At 41.0% G+C, this 23,565-nt stretch overlaps 1 protein-coding gene across 4 annotated transcripts in view; it reads right to left on the minus strand.

The window, feature by feature from the left end:
* Positions 1-2,484: 2,484 nt before the first annotated feature.
* The window catches only part of LOC138620724 (E3 ubiquitin-protein ligase Midline-1-like), a 54,928-nt gene continuing 33,847 nt past the window's right edge, over positions 2,485-23,565 (minus strand). For all 4 annotated transcript variants that reach the window (XM_069698139.1, XM_069698138.1, XM_069698140.1 and 1 more), the window contains 8 exons: positions 17,797-17,892; positions 12,933-13,040; positions 11,204-11,352; positions 10,175-10,302; positions 8,767-8,910; positions 5,139-5,300; positions 4,820-5,027; positions 2,485-4,730 (listed from right to left, as the gene is read on the minus strand). In XM_069698139.1, coding sequence (XP_069554240.1) covers positions 4,382-4,730; positions 4,820-5,027; positions 5,139-5,300; positions 8,767-8,910; positions 10,175-10,302; positions 11,204-11,352; positions 12,933-13,040; positions 17,797-17,892 — 1,344 coding nt within the window. In that variant the 3' untranslated portion in view covers positions 2,485-4,381. The remainder of the gene's footprint in view (positions 4,731-4,819; positions 5,028-5,138; positions 5,301-8,766; positions 8,911-10,174; positions 10,303-11,203; positions 11,353-12,932; positions 13,041-17,796; positions 17,893-23,565) is intronic.

Raw genomic sequence — 23,565 nt, forward strand, 5'->3', positions numbered from 1 at the left:
TGTCTATAATTCATTTCTGTGGGGGGGGCTTCTATTTTCTTGAATCCCAGCAGTGACATCTGCTGGGCATTTGGAGGAGTGATATTCTTTGCGGCATACAGAACAAAGCTTCTGCACATCCAGACACAAACACACATGAGGAGTTTGTGAAAAAATAAGACAAAAAAAGAGGGACATTAAAGCTTAAAATAACTTTTATAATAGAGAATAAATTGTATTTCACCATCTTATAATTCGGTTGTGATGTAGCCTTTAATGGTTGATGCACAGAACTAGTGTTTTGAAGACTTTCTTTTGTCTTTGTGCTGTTATAGTGCGTCTGTAACAAATTCTACCCCATTTTCCAAATCTGCTCCTGAGGGAGTTGCCATCATTGCTCATCTCAAAATGCTGCAGTTTGCTTAGAGAAGCCAAAATTGTCACCGGCAAGTATCCATTGGTACATGCACACTCACTCTCCACACACACACACACAAACACACACGAGTACATTAGGTTGGCTAGAGCCTATAGAGAACATGCACAGCTCCCCCAGGAGCTCGGAGGCTGTGTCTTTTTGAGCCTCTCTCTCTGCTGTAGCTTGGTTGGAGAGAAATAAAACAATCCTCCGGGGACTGCAGAGCCTCAAGACTGCCCAGACAAGTGCAGTTGCAGTGGTAGCAGCACAAACAGCAGAATGCTGAAGCAACTCTGGCCTGATGCTATGTATAAAAGTGGGACGGTGTTTGCCTAAAGGAGAGTGAAGTGGTCTTGTGAGGGAAGGTCAGTGGTTCAAATTCCCATGGGGGGGGAGGGGGTAACAGCCTCTACTTCCTGTTAAAGTAGATTCAAGGTGCCCTTGAGGAGGGGGAAAATAAAAAGGCCTGAGCTGTTTAGGCTGCTGGACATTCCCACTATGTTGTCATGTGTGACGATCACAGCACAAACAACACAAGCTCAGCAAAATCCCTCCCCTTGATAATAGTTAATAAAACAGTTGGTCCTCAACCTTTTTTTGCGGTTATATTTCAGCCGAGCAGCGAAATCCCTGAGACGCATTAAGTAACTGTATCGATTGTTTAAAATGTCACACAAAGTCTCGAATGAGAACACAATAGGGTCAGTAAGCACATTTTACTGCTGAACTTGGCTCAATTGTATAAATTTGGAAGAAAAGGTCAGAATTTAAGGGCTGGGAGATTTTATTTTAATGCATAAACGAAATACAAATGCTGGAAAATGACTTGAGAAAATCTCATGGCACACTTCCAGTGCAGCGGAGCAACAGTTTTTACATGTCAGCTGAATAGTTTAGTTTCAGAAGGCAGTTTTGGGAAGATAATTGCTCTCTGTGGAAATCCTCATCTCAACACATGACACAATTCGTGCTCGTTTTCCTTCCTTTTACAGTCACGCAGACGGCCTCATGTTGTGACTCACGACTGTATAGATTTAATATGCAGAGAATGGAATTTGTGTCATAAATATAATACTGCAAAACTGGTTGTGAGGACATATGCTATTAATTATAGTCAGTCAGTAACCCAGATTGTTTTTTTGTGCTTTGCTGTCGAGTGTTTTGTAATTTAAATTCAGACACAATTTTAACTGTTAATGTACTGAAGGAGAATTATTTATAACAGAATAGTAAAAATATATTGTGTAGCATATAGAGCTGTGTAAAGCAGCTCCAATGACTTGTAAAACAGAGAGATGTCCACCCTAATAGCGTCAACGGATCCTCTGTATGACAGGTATTACAAACACACACACCTCCATTATTTATGGTGGCGGTCTGTAAATTGTCTCTCTGTTCTTCCCTTTGTTTGCTCAGCAGAGTGCTGGGTAGATTCATTTCTCCCCGCTCTCACCACTGAGCTGTGTGAACGACACACAAAGCTTCAGCTAAGGCTGGCCGTCCAGCGATGAACCCCTTTCCGCCCCCTCCCGCCCACCGTCGAAGAACAATTGCCCCTGGAAATATCAGGAAGAGACCCCCGATGTCCGCGGGAAGTTCACATGATAACACTCGACAACTTCCCCTTCCCCACAGGAAGCTCACAAACTCGAGTGAACTCGGCAAGTGAGGTCTGAACTTACTGAAGAGTTTGACATCATTTTCTTGCTTTGATGATTCATCATGTGGGAGATAAAGTACAGGTGCAGTCGAGTCCTCGGATGCTGCATTTGTTTCTATGAAGCAGAAGTGATGTAAAAATATTGATTTTGGCAGCTTTGAATGTCTTGATTCTTGCTCACGGCAACAAGTACAGCACCTTACTGAAGTAACTTCACTCAGAACAGAATATCATAGTCTAAACTTATTGAATTTGGGACTGCTTGAATTTGTGATCTTTGCTTGTGAGTTCCCCAGAAAGACAGAAATGGCCTCCTGGCATTTCACCCTGTCCTGTTTTTACGGGATTGGCTCTTGACATTCTCACACGCTGTATTACTGCTCTATTACTTCACTGAAAGGAAGAAAAAAAAAGAGCACACTTTGATGTGAAAAGGAACAATGTTTATTTCCCACCTTCTCATAGACTTTTCTCAGTGATGCAAGCACTCGTATCCTGTTTTGTTTTGTTTTTCCATTAAAAATGTCCACAGCGACAGAACATATAACACCATGGTCATAAAGTTCAAATGGAAACATTAAATTAAGCACTATATATCAGATACAATGAAACAACGCAGCTCAATGTATTGCCAAGGTAACACAAAGTCAAAGAACTATTGTCCTCCTTACTTTTACCTGTTCTGGGAATCCAACCAAATCCCATTGAGAAATCGTTACATTTACACGGTTTTGAAACTGTTATTACATATAGAACTAATCTAAATTATAGAGTCCTGACTTGACTGTGTCCCTTTGGGAAGTTTTCCTCTTCGGGCTGCGACCTTGATAAGTATCAGTGGCTGTTTCATTTTCGGGTGTTTTGTCCCTTTTTATTAATAAAACAAGGAAAATCCAAATCAGGATTCAGCTATTAACTGAAGTGAAGAATGAGGTGCACCCTTCTGACATCATCATTGTGCAACAGTTTAGACTTTGTGCATGGATGTGTTGTCTCAATCAAGTGACGTGTTTTTGCAAAGGAACTTCAAGTTTTGAATGTAATTGTAGATTTGATGAAACAACGTGTACAATTTCAAAAAGACTCCATTGAAAGAAAACAAATGGTTCCTGGTACACCGGCACAGCTGTGTCTTATCAAACCATATGCTCGTTTTGCAGAAAAGTGAGAGAAAGAAAGAGAAAACAGCAACACCCAAATGTGCATTTTTACCCCTTATTTTCAATAATAACCGGGGGCAACAACTGCAACACAACTCACAGTTTATGCATCACATGAAACCATGAAGACAGTACTCCTGCTGCCAGAAAACAATATGAACGAGTCAAACAGAACACAACACTTGCCCAATATGAATACATGTTAATTGCACTCAAATTAATTAAATTGTTTTTAGGCTACAAAACAATGTGCAAAAACAAGGTCTATATTTAAGGGAATCGTGCATTTTAATATTATTATAACGCTATTTCCTCTCTGTCGCTTTTTAAAAATAATTATCGTAGAGTAAAATTTATCTGAATAGACAGCAATGGCTACTTTGGTTCCTTTTTAATGAATGGGGAAATATAAGAGGGGGGATGCAATGAATTTACAAAATATACATCTGTTATTCTGCTCTTTATAGCAACTGTGATTAATTAAAGGGCGTGTACTTTAAGGGATTTTCAAAGTGCTATATCTGATAAAGTGATAGAAACAAAAAAAAAATACAACTTGATTCTTGGCTTGTTTCCTAGTTCTCATCGTAGCCCAAAGTGCCTCAGAGTTGGACTGTCCCGCCCAGAACTTTCCATTTGAACTCGACTGACTCCATCTAGACAGGGTTTTCACTAAGACTTTTTAGAGTATAACACAATATTAGCCGGCATCATACAGTATCTGCTTAAGGAAATTATAATAAAAGGAAAATCACTTCTGAGAAGCTTGACAAAATGACACCCTAGGCATTTCTTCTTCTTCTTTTTTCTGCACATTAAAGCTGCACTAGGTGACTTTGCACAAATGCAAGCAAGTTAAATTTTTGTCTGAGAAAGTGAAGCCTGATGCATTTAGGAAAGAAAACCAAATTGGGAAAGAAGATTGAAGTAGATGCTGTTGAGTCCAGCTTATTTTAGGACAGTGTTCATTTGCTGCTGTTAGAGAGGAGACCATTTGTATTTCACTGTTTTGTCTCTGCCTCTGGGTGCAAACGTGCACATGAGCAGAATTTAATTTGGGTAAATAGAGCAGATCTGTATGAAGTAAAGAGGATGGATCACTCTCCCAACTCTTGCCCAGTGCAGCTTTAAGATAATGACTTATTGTTGTCTGTCTGGTAGCCTTCAGTTGTCGGGTTCCAGTCCCTCCAGGTGGTCAGGGATGGGTAGGCCTGTGAGAATGGTCAGACACTTATTCCACACGTTGAACACGGGACACACGGGCTGCACGAAGGAGACATGGAACGTGTGCAGGTGCTGGGAGCCCACGGCGTCATAGAAGGTCAGGTACCCGGCGTCGTAGTCCAACAGGACCCCAACGCGTCGCAGGTGGGGCGAGGGCTCGATGGCCAGCTCCTTGCTGTTGTGGCGCACCACCCAGGAGTTGTTGCAGCGGCAGAGCACCCAGGAGGCCGAGTTCTTGCCGATCCACTCGTGCTTGGGGGCTGATTTGTAGGCTATCCCTACAGCGTACCTGGGGAGGAGAGGACAATTCAAAAAAAAACTTGAACCTCGGCTCAAACAGACTCGGTAAATTACCCCTGAAATTTCTATGGCTCTCACCATGTGCTCCCTCCAATCAGAGCCTCCCAGTAGTGACGCCCGCTGTCAATGTAGACATTGCCCACCACGCCGTAGCTGCTTTGGCTGGTGAAGCGCTCCTGGCTGTGGCCTTTCTTGGACGTGGTTTCGTCCCGCTCCACTGTCAAGTTATCGTGGGACACCTTCAGCTTCTTGTGAGCTGATTTGGGGTCCAGCTTGAACGGCTGGCCTGATTGTACAAAAATAAACACATCTTAAACAGGCAGCATTTTTCACCGATCATTTGAATTACATTTTTTTGGACATCATTTTTTTAAAAAGCAAAACTCAATTTTCTTACTGTTGGTCTTCAGAGTACCCGGTTCACTGCTCCTGCTTCCTGCTTGGTTAATGGCCTTGACAACAAAGATATACTTGGTGCCGCTCTGCAGCCCGTGTACCGTGTAGTGGTTCTGCTTGATGTTGGGAACAATCATCCAGCTCTCCAAGGAGTTACAGAGGCCTAAGAGGAGATAAAAAGAAGAGCAGGATAAGGAAGGAGGAATTAGTGCATAGTCAGTTAAATCAGGGAAATGATATCTACGTTTTCAGATTTTTTTTTTTTTTTTTTCAGTTTAAATGCACATTAATTGCAAAGGCTAAAGTTTGGAAGAAATAAGAAAGCTGGTGAGAAATACATGTAACTATAACTTCTGGCGCATTTTGCACAAAAGAAGAAATAGCCAAACAGGAAAGAAACTATTTACTTCAAAGTTTCCTGGAGAGGAGTAATGTACAGCTGTGTGAAAGGGCAGTGCACTAAATAACTGATTGTGTGCGAGCCTGTGGCAGTGGAAACAGGTGAGAGGGTGTGAAAAGGCACAAGAGGAAACTATTCGCACCTCGTTGGCTTCATAGCTGCACTGCGCTCTCACTGCTGTGTGCGCGTGTCTTCGGTGTGATGTTTTTAATGTTTTTTCTTATTTAATGGGACTTTAACACTGCTGCACCAACCTCCTAAGTGTGTGTATGTGGGTGTAGCTACATTTTCCAGCCATGTCATGGCTGTGTTTGCCTGAGAAATTTACTTAAGAAGATACTGCTGTACTGTCTTGGTTGGCCACCCAGAAGTGAAAACCAGGAAAATTACTTTCCGTAACGAGCGCCTTGAATTTAGTTTTCATTGTTACACGGTCGCGTAAACTTGTGCTCATTATGTCCAGCATCTTGTCGTGAAGACCTGCCTAGATGCCCGCCTAGTTGATTTGACCAGCCTTTAAATTACATATTTATATGGAATTCGATTGTAAATGAACGTATAATGCAAATGAGTAAGACTAGTAATGTTAAACAGATACCTGCATTCATTTCAAATTAACTTATGAATCCAATATTTAGAATACGTTTCATATTAGAATAATACACATTTTGTGTTATATCAAACCTTTACATTAAATGATAGAATGGGGTCTGACTTTATGAAAATTGAAAAGAAATACGACTTTAGGTGGAAGTGGAACCTCCTGAAGTGAAGCCTCTGGCCTTTATGCCACTAAACATACATGTAGTGTTGTTCTAAGCAACTACAACACACTAGAGCATCACTCTATGTAGTTAATTGCTAAAACGTTACTATAGCCGTTCCGTCTGGAATATGCTGTACGACTTCACATGGGAAAATTAATTAAAATGATGACGAATCATGCAGTTCCACGCATATCAAACACAAATTGCAGATAAGAAAGAGAGTTTGTCTTCCACTCTCATCTTGTCATACATTTCCCACTGGAAATCCAATTCACAAGGCTGTGCTGAACAATTATGCACGGCAGTTAAGGGTGTTGTTTTTAATGTTTTTTATTGCATTAACATTACAAGACTTGCACTTCTGGCATCGTGATTCATCTGAATTGTCCCAGGGGGAATTATCTGGCCGTGACTCGGATGCCAACAGCGACACCTCTGACATTAGGGGATGTGATAAGAGCGGCAGTGGAAAAATCACAGCATCTTATTGAACGGAAAGAGACGGGGGTTTGAAGGCGGGAGGCGAAGAAAGTGTCACATTAGTTCAATAGCTGTCAATTCTAAATATGCTTTAAACTGTAAAGTAATGACAAGGCAATGACAAAGATGTAACCTTGGGAAGATGTGAAGGGTGAAACAAATGAAAGAATAAAGTATAGAGGAAATTAAGCAGAAGGGGAAAATAAATCAAAGAAGGCACTGAAATTTTGCTGTGAGGTAATGCTATTTGAATCTTTAGAAAAATACTTCAAAAAAGAATATATAAAAGAATAGATAAAAGACAGAGGAAAGGCAGTTTGATTGAAAGGGAGCATGGGAGCTCCTCTTCAGCTGCCCTGACCCCATTTCCTTCCTTGTAGTTGTTGCTCACTCGAGTGTGCTCGTGATTTTCTGGGTCTTGTGTGGATGAGTGAGTGTGTGTGTATGTCTACCTATACTGCATGTCTGTTGTTTTACAAGACGTTGGTTGTGTCACCGTGTGTGTGTGTGTGTGTCTGGGATGCTGAATCGCTTTCCGGCTGTCATCTCGCCTGATGCGACGTCTCACTCCTTCAGTGGCGCTTAAACGTTTTGCACACATCGACGTAAGAACTCTGCATATCCACTGAAGTCTAATCTTTTCACTGAGTGCTCTACACACAATGTGGATTCCCCATTGTCACATCTTATCCCCTTTCATCCCCTCACGAGCTATAGTCATTTGATGTGTGACAACATCATGTCGCATAAAGGCCAGAGGCTTCACTTCAGGAGGCTCCACTTCCACTTCACCGCTATCTCAGCTTTTAGAAAAGCACTTCAACCCCCAGCTGCCTTAGGGGAGCTGGTGTCCGCCAGATTGAACAAAAAAGTTCTGTATATTGGATATGTTTGTGTTAGTAGGACAAGGACCGTAGCTAAAATTGTATTAATAACACCTCTATCACTCCCAATTCCAGACACCTTTCTTTTTTAAACAAGTAGTTAGTAGCTTATTCTTTATGTATTTAGTTCATGTTTAATGATAATATGAAAATTTGATTTCCCCTCATCTAAACAAGACATTTCAAAGACTTCTCCAGTTGCTTTTACTGCCCTTTGCATTTTCAATTCTGAAGCCTGGAGACTTTTGCACCAAAGCCATTTACATCCTGTTTCACAAATATATGTCTTTTGCCTGAAGTCCTGTGGTTGTTGATTTGCAAGTGTCTTTGTTTTTAGTTAAACATGTAAAAATTATGAGGAAAGTTGTAGCTTGCCAAAGTGGCAAGCCACTGTGACATCAATTATTTGTTTGGGAAGTACCATTTCGAAACCCTCGAGTCTGGCCACAGGTTTTTGGGAGCCAGCATCCTAGTGACTCCATTTTTACATATTGTTCATGTACGATATGAGATTAAGTCATACCCTAATTCGGTAGGTAACCGTAGCTCAATTTTGGAGGGATGTAAACAGGAGGTTTTGTCTTTAGAACATTAGAACTTGCCTGAGAATCATCATGTTTTCAAGTGACAATATATAGATGTTTGCTCGCTTTTTTACAATTGAAAATGTATGTCACACTGGATCTGTGTCCATGTGTTCTGATTTAACTACATTACAGCTCTGAGGAGCACTGCTATTTTTTGCCACAAATTGCATCAATTGGATGCTAAGGGTCTTGAAGTGCCTTAATTGCTTCCGTGAGCTGCGTGCCATAGACGCTGCTACAGCTTCAACCCCTGAGTGTGTTGGTGAACAGGCCCCTTCAATTTTCATGTGCCCCCCCGGGCACATTGAAAAGCTGCAAAATACATGCGCTTTTAACTGTAAATGGTTAATTCTAATGCTGCTGATACCGAATATTAGTGGTATTACCCACATGGCCAAATGGACAACTGGGCCATGTCCTCTAGTTTGTTTCAAGATCTATTCTGCTGCTTCCAAAAATTGTGAAAGTTCGTTTGTGATTTCAGCATTTCTTGTCAGCCATATATACTTACTTGCAATGTTGGACTGTCCGGTGAAGATGGCATACTGGAGCTCATAGGAGACCACTGTGAATTCATCATCCGACGTCCAGTGGACAGTGATCGTGTCGTAGGAAGCCGTGCACAGCTCTTCCCTTATGCACGGAGCACTTGGAGCTGCAAAGAGTGCAGAAAAGAAGCATCATCTCAGGCCCTAATGCCATATTCTGTTTGGATAAAGTTGCAAATTACATGAATGAAATTCCGAAGGGATGACACTCTCAAAGGTTGTCGGTTGTTCGAGCAACAGAAGCCTGAATTAACCATGTGCGTGTTCATTCGGGTCAGTTTATGAGTCCACAGGCTTCATTACACGCGGGATTGAAAATGCTCTTTCCAGTAGAGTGGTAGGTTGAGCATTAAAAGCAATGAAGAGGGGAAAAAAATCAAATATTGAGGTAAAAGCCAGGTCACATTTACACAGCAGGAAGAGTAAATATCACAATCCATTTAGCAGTAACAAATGTGAGACGTTACATAACCAGAGACACTGGGTTGGTTCTCGTATACATGCAATACGATGCATTGATTCATGGGAAAACTTTATAACGTTCGAACTGTTTTTGTTCTACGTAGAAATAAATAGAACGAAAACTCCTTTGTATTCCGTTTGTGAAGCCTCTCGTAGAAAGAGAATGAACCGAGGTAAAGAAACACAGATACAAAGGCACAGCTTAAATTGATTGTAAAGCCACTTCCTATCCCTCTCTGTGTCCGTCACTCGCTCCCTCTCCCGAGCCTTCTGTCATGAGTGGCTTCACATAGTGGAGTGATTCAGACTGATTCACTTAGTGAAAAGGCCCTCCAGCGAGGCCCTCATGCATCGCACCGAGTAAATATGAGCCAGCCATTTTCACAGAGCTTCATAACCACGACACCCGATGCTTTGTTTTTCGTCCCCAGCGTCCTCATAACTCAAACAGCGGCATTTTTTTGATGGGTCCTTTGCAAATATGACATCAGGTATTAAGGTGGAAAATGTATTTTGGAGTTAACAGGCTGGGGTCTGTACCTTCAAACGCAATGCTTGAAGACAGCAGAGATTTTTTTTTTTTTTTTTAAATCCAAATTTTGAAGCTGGAATGGGATCTTAATTAGAGCCAACGTTTGGGTTCCATGGTCAGTGAGAAACTGAAAGACTCAAAGGGTGAGACTAGATACAGACAAAAAGGACATTTGGTCGGTGATTCTAACCTCCAAGAAAGACGGTATCAAGAGACGATGATGCACATGCACTAAAATGCCCATTGATTTTCCCTTCAGACATCACAAATTCATCCTGAATTTAAAACGGGGAAGATGCAGGTCACAGACTGTTTTGACTTTAATCAATAGATGTCCCGCTGAACAGAAAGGCTTTGATGAAAACATGAAGGCTTACCAGTGAGGTAATCCAGATTCTCCAGCAACTTCTTCTCTCGGGTGAAGTCCAGGGCGAAGGTGTCGAAGGTGTCCGTTAGGTGTATCTCTGGGATCAGCACTTGGGTTGATGCGGTTGCCATGGAAACCCTAGATCAGTAGCAGGTGAAATTGATTGATTACATGTGATTACATTAGGATATGGATCTTCTTTATTTTATTTTTATTTTGTTTTTGGTAATTATACATTTGAACACGCCGCAAGTGGACTTTTAAAGTTAAAGTACCACTACTGTGCATAGATGCTGGTGTTTGTGAATCCTTCAGAAATGTCTATATTTCTTTATAAATAAGTCTGAAAGCAGATAAAGAGAAATCAGTTAAACAAATAACAGAAACTATAACTCTGTCATTGTTCTACGAAGGGAGCCTTTTCCATATGTATATATAGCATGGAAAGTATGTTTTAGGTCATATTTGTGCAGAAATATAGAAAATTCTGGAAGATTCACAAACTTTAAGTATCATTGTATGTCACAAGTGTTACTCTTATAGAGACAAATATTTGTATAATTTTGCACCAGATCTGATTTGATGATCTATAACAGATATACACCATTAGCTCCTTCGTTGCTAACTTAAAGAATACTGAGGGGAAAAAAATCAGCTTCCTTATTATTAGATTAGATTAGATTAGATTCTGATTGAAACTACTTTTGTTTGAAGGACTAAAGGATAATGATTTCTTTTTATACGACTTCCTTTGTTTCTCCTGAGGATTTGCTTATTGGACACAGGGTTTTTTGCTCTCAATTTCCAAATCAATTAGTCACAAAGCTTAATGCAGGGGCAGGAATACGATTAGGCTAAATAAAAGATGAAATCCCTCTTTGCTTGTCTTGGCAGTCGGGGAAGTTAAGCAGACAAAGTTTTTCAAACTGTTTCTCAACATCTCTTGCGTGAACTCGTTTAACCTCTCCCTTACACTAGACCTTTCATGTGCTAAGCTGAATGACTCCGGCATGTATGCTCAGTGTGTGGGCCGCCTGACCTCTCATTGATGCTCTTGGCCGTCTGCAGGAAGCGAGCGTGATCGGTTTCTTTCAGCGTCTGATCGGCCTGCGTGATGAGGGCCGAGGACCTCTCGATGCACTGCTTGCAGTTAGAAATCTGTTGGGCGAGCTTCCGAAGCCTGTGCGCCTGCAAGGGATGGTATGTTGTTAGGAAGGATCAAAACAATCAAATCAGAAAACGTCCTGATCCAGGTGAAGATGTCGCAGATCATTAGGGATGAGAAAATAATCAGGGATGACAACAGGAAATGATCCAAGAATATGCAGTTTAAGATAATAGGTGTTGTATGTAACACGTACACAAAAAGGTCAAATCAAGGGTTGACTGATGCAGAGACTCATCTATTTCTTCATGTTTCCTTAATTTGCATGAACATCAGAGAAGGTAAATTATAGATAAGGCATCCTTAGCTAAAGTTACAAGGGCTGGAAGCTGATTTGTTTCGACCTTCTCTCTTGCCTCTTGTTTAGAAGCCCTGGCTCGATTGAAACTATGAATATAAATGAGGCCGACACCTCAAGGTTAAATTTTTCGAAAGACAGACAAACATCTTGACATATGTTTTAATAACATGAGCTAAGCTTCTCATGTTCCAGCTGACATGACATTTTTCAGGCTCATCCATGATTCTGTTGCGTATAAATCTGGTACTTCATTTTCCCCTTTTTTGCCCCCCAGCTTTGTTCCCTCTCCCTAAGAGCAAAGATTTTAAGAGACATATTTAGGTCAGCAGTTGGATTGAGGTCAAAGGATATTTCATCTTCAGTTTGGCTTCTAAAAGAACCCCAAAAAAATGCAAATTTCAGTGGATTTAAATGGAGATTACAAAGTCATCTAATTTAAAGATTGACAGAAACTTTCTATTTGAAAAGAGCATGTTGAGTTATTGATCAGGATGTGGCACTCCACTAAAAAGCAATTTGTAGAGGTCTGTTGGCTCTTACATAATTATTTCAGAATTTTATCTGATCAAAATCTTAATAGCTGAAAACCATGGTTACAAAAAAAAAAAATACCCAATGGATTTCAAGCGTCATTGGACACAGTTTAAAGTCGTCCGGGTTTATAGTACAAGTTAACGCGCCCTCCCCTATGCTGCAGGATCCACTTTTGACCGGTCTGACTGTTTTTTTCTTTCTGTTCCGATTGTGTCGAAGGGTTTGCATTAGACTTCTGAAGAGTTTGTCGTCTATTAGTGGGATAAGGATCAGGTCAGGCAGCCTTAATGAAGGCTTGCTTTGGACAGAAAATGTGGTCTGACGGTATTCTGATGTGATACCGGGGTGTTTAAAGAGAGATTAATGAATAAGGGAGTTTGATTGTTCTTGCGGAATATTATTAACCTGGTGTTACAAGACCCAAATTCACCGCGTGCATGTTAATATTTTCTGGCGTTGGAACAACTCTTCGCCACCCCGCCACCACTGTTGGTACTGCATCTTGTAACAAACGCTTGACTTGAGCTACCGTCGCACTTAGCCACCGACACTGGTCGCTGATTGGTCTGCTCTTCAGGGTGGCTGAGCTAACCGCCCTGCTCACAGGCTTATGTTTAGATTCATTCACTTTTTGCTGAGCTAGAGACAATGCAGGAATCTGAATCTATCAGGTAAACTAGATTGCACATAAAAGACGGATCTAAAGACAGCAAGGGAAATAAATGGTATCTTCTCTGCACTCCTCACCCCTCTCAGTGTTCACCTCACCTTCCCCTCTTTGATCTTGCTGCCAATGAGCTGCCTCCTCTGCTGAATTATGTCGATCAGGATATCACACTCCTCCAGGAGCTTGCCCTCCTGGCGGGATGCATTCACCTGGGAAACCACACAGAGAATGACATAAACAAAAAGATTGATGAAGGGTGAGGATACGGGAATACAGAGGGGATGCATGCGCAATGGCTCGGCATGATGTCGACCGAGAAACAAGATGTTATTTTCTTCCATCAACCAGACCTCCTCTCTGGAAGCAAACACTCGAGGAAGATGGCATATTCAGGCGTTCGGCCTCCTGCTGGCTCAAGTGCTGAGTGACATGTAAAATAAGCAGAAAGCACTGTGCTAATAAGAGAGCCGACTCAGCAATATGCTGAAGAACCAGACACAAGGATCATGAAATCACCTGCTATTCACTATAGAGTGCACTGCATTTAGCATCTGCCATTTTATTTGACAGTGTGAATTGTGAATATGAAATGTATACACTATTTAGTGTTTCTTACAAATCCCATTCCCTTGTGCTATCTGCTCACCACCCCACACCTGAGTTGATCACCATAGAGGGGAAAGTTACCAATGTGAAACTTTGAGATTGCAGACAAGAATACTCATTTTGCATTTTGTAGCTGGCTGCCATGGAAACTCTAAACTGCATTCAAGCTGTTTTCATAGCTCCTCCTTTGTGTCCCAGCAACGACTGATTTGGCATTGTGTGCTATGATCAGACTAAATATCATTTCGAGATGTGACTGTTGTCACATTAGGTTGTCATTTGAACGTGGGCCAGTATTCGCATGCTGTCTAAATGTCATGATGTGTCAAGGTTTATTGGGCTGGCCTGGACCCAAATTCACCGCATGAATATATGGGTCAGGCCACGCTTCATTGGCGATTGTTTCCAGTTGTTGTATCCTAATGGTTGGCTGACAAATTGTCCCATTTTGATATAATAAGAGATTATGGTCATTTATATATTTGTGTCTATAGTCAAGTGTCTCCTGTTTGTGGCAGCGGAAAGGGTTACCACTTTGATACTTTTCTACACGTTTGGTTTTCCAGTGCTGTAACCGCCCTCACGTTCACTTTAGGGTGTTTCATTACAGAGCCCAATCCCATTTCAAGGTGTGTTCAAGAAAAAAAAGCATACTTTGCATTCTATATGATGTGTATTCAAAACATCTGATTGGCTCCAATCCCACTAATGTCAGTTAAGCTTAAAATCATAAAAATGATTTAATTTGGTCAGAAGGGGTTTTGAAAAGTGCAGTCGACGCAGTTGACGACAATCAAAGTGTTTCTGCCATGATGGTACTGAGAAGAGAAAACAGCACCCAGCATTTGAATCACTGTGCAGTTTGGAACCTCGGCAGTCTGAGCAGGCCATAAACGTTGTTCTGGTCCAATTATAGGACTTCAGGTCCGAACATAACGTATAATACCTCATTGTGGTCATTTCCCCGTGGTCCTTTCAGCACCTTGTAAAGTGTTTTCTCGCTGCAGCGAAGCGATAGCACCGGGAGCAATGAAAGGGAAGTCAGCTGCGAGTGTTACCGACCCGAGACGTTGCGCAGTTATTCATACAAATATACACTGTTGTGCAAACACACATATACTGTACGTTGGCAGGTGCTTTTATAATGACATCACAGGGAGTCGTTTGCTTTCCCTCCAAAGAGCCAAACAAGGCTGGAAAGCACCTCCACTATCTCCTCAGCGTCCCGTCCTAAACAGCGTTCATGCAACTTTTTCGGGGATCTTGTTGCCAACAGAAACAATTTGCCACCTGGATTACATCTCACTGTTTATGTGGGACATGCTGAGCTCAACGCCTTAGCTCTGTTGTATAGCAAATCCGCTGCATCAGTCTATTCAGCGCTGCTAATTGGTTTCTTCAACATCACCGTGACAGCTCCGGGGAAGCTGGAGATTAAAAAGAGTTTACTTTGAGAAAAGCTTGCATATATGTTATCTCTGTGTGGTTTTTTGTACACCAATTAGCTATGCGGATATAAAAGCAATTGTTTTTTGTGTGTGTGTGTGTGTGTGTGTGTAGCTTCTCTTAATATCAATAGGCACACGTAGAGGTTCATTTGAGGCAGGTTAGAAATGGTTTCCAACAACTCAAACAGAAACTAGTGAAAGTTTTAGATTTTTTTTTTGGGGGGGGAGGGCTAACATTGTCTGTTTAGTTCCCCATGATGCTCTGCTTTGCTTCTTCTTGACATGACATTTCATGACTGTAAATGTCAAGGACTCAATGTGAATGAAGAGGACATGCTCTGATATTGCTAATCTCTCAGGAACAACCACCCACAATGCTTCATGGAGACACACACACACACACACACACACACACACACACACACACACACACACACACACACACACACACACACACACACACACACACACACGCACGCATCCAAAGTACATCATGTTCCATGTGAAGATGTGGAGCATTTAATGACTGTGGGCAGAGCCCTCTGGAGCATATGATCAGTATGACAGATTGGAGCCTGACAGGGACATTAAGTGATTCATTTAACCACTGACACACACACACACACACACACACACACACACACACACACACACACACACACACACACACACACACACACACACACACACACACACACACACACACACACACATGTTACAAGCCTGGAAGATATCCAAACATTTGGAAATATACATGCAATGAACTTTCTGCAGGGGAGGAGACGTTAAACTTTAAAGGCCTGTATTTGCCGACGCTTTTGCAGCATCAAGCCGAAAGCACCCGAAGTTTTCCTGCTGCTTTGGCTTTGAAACATAGTTCAGGGTACTTTTTTGTTCGTGTTACATGGAATCATTGACTGTATTGCATGTTATACACCTAAAAGTAGCTGTCTTTGTCTTTTTGTGATTATTGACTGACACTTGACTTTAAAACTATGACGGTGTCCTATTTTTCATCATGCAAAATGCAGCAGCGAGGGGTCCAAATATGGTTTAAAATTCTATTATAACCACGACAACAACAAAAAAACACGATGCCAGCTGAAAAATAAAAAAGAGCATTAAAGCTGAACCACAGATGGTGACTAGGAGGAACAGGATGTGAGATTGCATTTTTTTTCTTTTTCTTTTTTGACATGTCAGAGAATCTCAGCAGCCATCTTCAGAGTAGTTTTGGAACAGCTTAATCTGACATGAAAGCTTCACCGATGGCAAGCCAAGATGTCTTTTGCTTTTTCTGTGTGACGCTCTTTCTTTTGTTTCCTTCTCACATTCATTATGTTCATGTCGGACAGCTTCATTTACTGAGTTTAGAGATGTTTCTGTATGTATTTTTGCTTCATGATCACCAGTCATTTTTTAAGAATTTTAATCTTCTACTTGCACAGTGTGCCTTTTTGCACCTAAAGACAGGGTGCTATCACTGTACACTCCAAAGGCTATTTTAGGGCTTTACAATGTGTGTGAGACCCTACTGTATGTGTAGTTGTGATAATGCACTGGCAAAAAAAAGAAGGTCAAGCATCTTTTTCCTTTTTTGCCCTTTGTGTGTTCATCATTTATTCATTTTTGACTTTTACAGTGTAATGTTTACATTTTTGGTCATTTTGTGATGATCGAAGAGATTTAAAATTCCTGCATCATCAAAATTCCCCCTCCAGGCATCGCTCCCAGAAAACATTTTGTGTGATGATGACACAAAAACATGCACACCAAATATGTACACAGCACTTTAGCAAAAAAAAAAAAAAAAAAGATGAAATCTTCTTAATAAATCACAATCCTCTTTCCGTGCAGTTTGTAAAGGGCTTGCCAAACAAATAGGCTCATCTCCATTATTTCAAACCTAGATGTTACAACCCTGTGGCATTGCTTTTTTTAAGCTTCTTAGTGGGCCAGCGTAACATGAACGGGCAGGCTTAGCACAGAACTGCCGACAGTAGAGCTAAATACATGCAGACATTCACACACTTTGTTATTATCCTCAAAATGAAGATGTCAGGCGAAACCAGATGCTGTGTAATGGCAACAAAACAAAACAAAAAACACTACACAGCTAATGACAGGTTCGGCACAAATATGGCTTAAATTGAATACATACAAGTTTAAGTTAATGCATTACTTTAAAGATGTTAACTATCGCTAAAGTCTATATTTTCGTCAAAATCACATCTTCAAATGTTGTCATGAATTAATTACGCAGTCTGTAAAATGACATAAAATAGGACTAAAATGCACAAGCTCCACTGTGACATCTTGAAATAATGTGTTAATCATCCTGTAATCCAGGACCCAAACATATTCGATTTCCACTGTTATTAAACAAAACAAGAACAAATCCAGTAAATCCTCACCTGTGAGATGCTGAAATCAGACACTGCTTAGCATTTTTTTTTGCTCGATAAATCCCTTAAATGATTATTGAATAATCCAAATAGTTGGGGGAAACCATTTATTTGTCCACAAATTATTTCCGCTATATTTTTGAATAGTATATTTCTTTTATTCAGCCCTTCATTGTAATTTTAGCTTCCATCCTCTGTTACATGCTAAGCTAAAGGAGCTGAATGCTGAGTCATGATACAGGTCGCATACGAAATGAATCAGTTGTACAGGCACTAGGGAGTGATAAATGCATGGATACATTTTGATATTAAAATAGGGTTTTGTGTATTTTTAGATTATTCACAAATGACAATAGAAAACACAAGTGCAATTCTTCCTCATTCCACATACCACCAATATAACATTCACCAAAGCAGATTAACAGTGCCAACAACATAATATGATCTGATTTATAGTCACAGACAATATATATCAGTGGTGACCCCAAAGGACGACTGAGACTCACCTCTACATGTTGACATGTCTGGATCAGTTTTCCCATGAGGGACTCCAGCTCATTGTTCCTCTTGATCAAATTACTCAGGTTGGAGTCCAGAGCTTGCTGTAGCAAAAACACACACAAAAAAGAGACAACAGAGATGGTAAGAGATGAAAAAGAAAAGTCTGTGACAAATGCAAAGGAACAGAAGTGGAGGGCAGAGAGTGAATAAAAGGGAGATCAAATTTTTTTTTTTTTAAAAAGCATCCCTTCCCCCTTTAGGTTTCTCTTTTTATTCAAACCAAAGAAGTTGAAAGATAACCTCAGACACTGCACATCAGAAAATAGCAAAATAAAAAGTTAAAAGTTGCAAAGAAAAAAAGAAAACATCCACATTCTACAAAACACAAGAAAAACGGAGCAAAAGTGTTTAATTCCTCAGTGCAAGTTCACCAAAGAGCAGCTAAGAGAAGCGCTGTTTTTCTCTCCTCTCTTCTTCTCCACAAGTAATTCCCAAGAGCTGCACAACATTCATCTGTCTTTCTTTTTTCCTTTTTTTTTCTTTTTAAAAAGGTGCCTTTAGTGACCACGTACCTCTGAGCGCGGGTGATCCCCCTCATCCCTGTACTGCCTCCTCATCCTGCCTTGTCCGAGCCTCCGACAGAGGATCCTACTCTAGGAGAGGATGTGACTGGGACAGCCACTCCACCGAGCAGCAAGCGATGCGCAAACCCGGCCAAGCGGCAAATTAGGCATCAAAAGCTTTCCCTATGAGAGCACGCAGCAGCACTCTCGGCTAACGAACCGGCAAACAGGTGACAGCACGTTAGTCCCTTAACGCTCCTCCCTGTTTTTTGTTTTTTTTCCTCCCTTCTTGCTTTTTTCCCCCCCTTTTGCTGCTTTTCATCTGCCTGAGCAAAAGCTTCCTCCTTTTGCTTCCAAGACCATCACATTATTGCTAAACCGAGCGTGCTTAAGCTGCTCTGATGTAGCTTCTCCTCTTTCCCATTCAAAACTGTTTTCCACATGAATTTAAGGTCAGAATGCTGAGATTTCCGAAATGCCGGGTAGGTCCATTGGAGCAGCAAGGCCGGGACAGATAGCACAGTGTTCCTTATGCATTTTGGGCAAGTCCTTTGCTTCTGTTAACACTGCAAATACTCAAGTAAGAAAACCAGCCTGCTTGATATGTTACATTACAGTTCACTTAACCTTTAACCACATTTTTAACAGCAATGCACACAAAGCCAGTTCTGCTGTTACAATGAGGATTATAAAGGTGCTACCTTCAGGGAATATTGAATAAACAGCAACAGTAAACACAGAGCGGAAGGATTTGTGTGTTTTTGTGTGTTTGTGCTGTAGTGGCAGCAGGGGCTTAATGGATGGCCTTAATACGGCGATGACACAAAAACAGAAGCAGCATGAAGGTCCACTTGGACAGGAATATGACACTGTTGTCATTATTCACCCTCCGTATAGAGATCAAAAATAAACCGGACCTCTTAAAGAATTGAAACAATAAGTCAGCAGCTGCGTCACGTACACGGGAGAAATTATGTCTATATGCTGTACAGTGTGTTTAAATGCAGTGTGAAATACACTGTGATGTGTACACAAGGGAAAAGGGACTTATAAGATTAAACCTCGTGTCAGTTTCCATGCTGTGTGTGTGTGTGTGTGTGTGTGTGTGTGTGTGTGTGTGTGTGTGTGTGTGTGTGTGTGTGTGTGTGTGTGTGTGTGTGTGTGTGTGTGTGTGTGTGTGTGTGTGTGTGTGTGTGTGTGTGTGTGTGTGTGTGTGCATCTACAGAGTCCATGCTGCCAACTAGTATCCATCTCTTGGGGCTGAACTGTCCGCTCGCCCAGCAGCCTGATCACCTGTCAATCATCCTGCCCCTTTATCCATCCCATCTCTCTCTCTCTCTTGCTCTCTCTCTCTCTCTCTCTCTTCGATCCTCCTTTTCTGCTGCCAATCCAAGACGGATTTTCAGCCCACCCCCCCACCCAGAAAAATATAGCCTCTGAGTGAAGTTAATCTCCGCTCTGAATCAGCTCGGCTCAGCCAGCGTTGATTTGATGAGTTTTAGATATACAGTAAGGCAGTGGATTCAGACAATGTTGTTGTTGAGATGCATGGATGCAAAGTCCTTTCTCAAAATGAAACCAATAGAGGAAAGTACATGTTGTCAAGTACTTGGCTAAATACTTTTACTTTTCATCCCGAAGTACATGGTAAACATTCTGTATTTAGAAATACTGCATATTTATTTGTGTTGGAGTACTTTTTATTTGTAGTATTGCTACTTCTACCTCTGATATGAGACCTTCCCGCACCTATGTCCAAAAATCATTCGTATTATTGTTGGAGCATTTCATGGCATATTAACATGTATAGTTATTTCATTGTGTTTTTCCTAACTTTTGATTTTGTGAGTTTTTGTCATTCATACATGGCAGCTTGGCAAAAGCAAAAAATAAATACCTCCTGAGATTGCTTGAAATGTAAATACACTTCTAAAAATAAGATTACTTTCCCTAAAGCGTGGTCAGCTGACAGTTGGAGACAGTTTTTGTGAGATTGTATTTGTCTTTTCAAAGAAAAGTTGGTTCCTTCTACATCATCTGCTCTTAATCGGCGTCCTATGAAGCACGTTCTGATCCTCACGTTTTTTTCTTATATCACTGTTCTTAAAAAATTTGCAAACGTAAGGTCTTCGTGACAGCTTGAAAAAAGCAATATGGCACTCTCTACTACACTTGTGTCACTGTTGTTTTATCTGCTTCATATTCTCTCCAATTGTGTCTACGAGACTCTGTTGTCATGTTCATGTGTGAAAGAAAGGGCTGTGGGCCTATGCTGTGAGTGAACTAAATCACCCTTGAGTGGTGCTGGTAAGCTGAAAATGTATGCAAGGGGATCACACTCTCTCACATGCCCATAGATGGAGACAGGTAGGCAAATGAACCCAAAACTTCAGAGGATATTTCAAGATTTACTGTGACACTGAGCAGGTTTCTCAGGAAACCTTGCTGAGCTGCCAGAAGTTTCACTCCATTCTTTTCCTTGTTTCTCAAGTGTTAGGAAGAGATCAAAGAAACCTCAGTCATAGAGATGAGCACAGAAACTGGGAGACAAGTACAGAGAGAACATCGGACAGTGAGAGATAAATTAAAGAGGAGGCCGGCGGAGGAAACACAGCGCTAGTGAGCAGGAACCTAGAGCTCTAACTGTAGGAGCCGTCATTTGTTTTGTGTCCTACTGCACTTTACTGTGTATCCACCTGCCTATACACACATCTCGTCAGCTGTATCAGCTATATTTGTCTCATATCATCGTTGTAATGGGTGTTCTGTATATTGATGGAGGACACTGGTGTATTTGCTCGACACCCAGGTCTCTACCAGGGGGCTCCTCTCTGAATAGGAAACAATATGTTTGTGTTCCTGGATCAGTCAAAGATGTTCCTGATTGAAAGGCGAAGCACGGCAGTGAGGGAACAACACGGCAAGAAAGGAACATTGTTCTCGGGGAAACGGAGAAAGGATGTTGTGTGTGTGTTGTGTGCGTGTGCGTGTGCGAGTGCGAGTGCGTGTGTGTACCACAAGCAAACGGAGTATTGAGCACAGAGGGAAAGAAAGTCATCTGTAAATGTTACACAATGCACAGTAAACTCTCAGAGACTGGCTTTTATTTGCTGCAGCTGATGAGAGAAGCAGTGAGGCTTCTACTATCGACAAGGCAGTGCAATGCCACTTACTGATTACTTTTTAATCATAAATACTTTAAGATGCAAACCATGTTATAACCTATTCAGTATCTGAATAGCCGATACTTTTTAAAAGAGGTCACCTAACTTTGCGGTTGCCCTCGGCTCTGCGGTGCATTGTGTGTCCCATTAATGCTATTCTTAGAGGTTGGTGGGTCCAAAAGTGGAGCTAAAATGAGATTAGATATTGGATTTAGCATTCATTTGGACACGTGTTTGTGCCCATTTGACAAACATAGCTCCACATCTGCACTTATAGATGTGTAAATACACAACTGTTGCCAACAGCTTTAAAGGGTGACAATATGTTGGTATTGTATGCCTATTGCAGGTTTAAGCGACTCTTTATCAAAATACTGGACAATAAAGTGTAATATGACAGAGCCATTAAAAAGTAACTGAACAGCCCCTGAGCCCCTGTGACATCACTGCTGTGCGTGGTCAAAGGTGAAACAGGCTTGAAACCTTTAAAAGAAACGGATTTTCAATCTGATGTTAAGAAACAGCGTTTCACCGCCCTTTCTGGGGCCTGTTGCACCTCTGATCACACCCAGTCATGCTGACAGGTGTGATGTCACACTGTACTGACACACCAGGAAGTACACTGCTATATCACCTCTGGAGGTCAGAAAATGTATTTCTCTAAAATAATTCACTTTATGGATTATTTTGCCAAAGTCAAAGTTGGAATTTAAACATAATAGGATCGACTTTATCATAGAAGTATGGAAGGGAAGAAGTGTTTTTATGATATAAAAGATGAATGCGATAGCTTGAGGACATAAAGCTGAATCTTATTTTTATCAGCAAAGCTGTGAATCAAATGCAATGCCTTGTGTTCATGTTTTATTGTGTATGTTTGCACCTGACACCCCAAAGTAGGTTGTCTCAACACTAAAGGGCAGCTGATTAAAGAAAGTGGATTACTACAAAAACACAACAAACCTGTGATTTAAAACCACGGCTGAAACACACACACACACACACACACACACACACACACACACACACACACACACACACACACACACACACACACACACACACACACACACACACACACACACACACACACACACACACACACACACGGCAGCTCCCATCTTTTATCCTCAAGGTTCTTTCTCCTCAAACCCAGAGCTAAGGACTTTAAAAGCTATTTCCAACCTCCTCCTCCGTCAATTTCCTGTGACGGGGGTAATTTTATCTCTGAAAAAGGATGGGTGTTACCACAATAACCTCCATGCCTCTTATCAGACACATACCACCACTGCCACCGAAAAAAGGAAACTATTTCCAATCATCTGATAGTCTTCTTTTTTTCTTTTCCCAGTAGAGAGAGGGGGTATCTCAAATTCCAGCAGATCAGGGCAAAAAGTGATATGCATGAAATGTTCCAGAAAATATGTTTCAACTCATCAGACTCCAAAATGAAAGAAGAAAAATATCAAGAGAAAAATAGGACTGCCTGTAACATCTCTTTTAAGGTTTAACTATTTGAAATGCCAGATAAATTGAGGCTCTGCGTTGTACCTCCTTCTTTTATAAGTTCAGCCAGTTTTCTGCCGAAAAGAACTAAAGATAAAATGTGTTATTCAGCATAAACATAACATGTTAATTAGCTTAGACCTTCATTTATTTACGACCCTATTCTTGTTAGACATTCCTCTTAAAAGCTTCAACCCATTTTAGTGCATGTTCTCCGGTTTCATTAAACGACATATTTGTCTTTGTCAAAACTGCTACATAATCATAACTGAAGATGTTTACAACATGCTTTTACTAAATACTGCCACGCGAGGTTAAACAAAAAAACTTTAAAAGAAAATAGTTTACTGAAGTGAATTAAAGTTAAGTGAACTGACATGTAAAGCACTCAAACTGAAATTATCCTGAGGCCGAGCTATAGTTAAAGCCCTGCTGTTGCCGAAGATGCAGCAAAACAAATCAGTGATCTGTGAAAAAGTGGCGATATTTTATGTGGATAGGTATAATCTGGCCTTAACCCCATTGATGGTGAACAATATCC

The sequence above is a fragment of the Brachyistius frenatus genome, unplaced genomic scaffold (genome assembly GCF_029030835.1).
Source record: "Brachyistius frenatus isolate BFR_SWC_R1_liver_20210118 unplaced genomic scaffold, ASM2903083v1 Contig_26, whole genome shotgun sequence".
NCBI lineage: Eukaryota > Metazoa > Chordata > Actinopteri > Embiotocidae > Brachyistius > Brachyistius frenatus.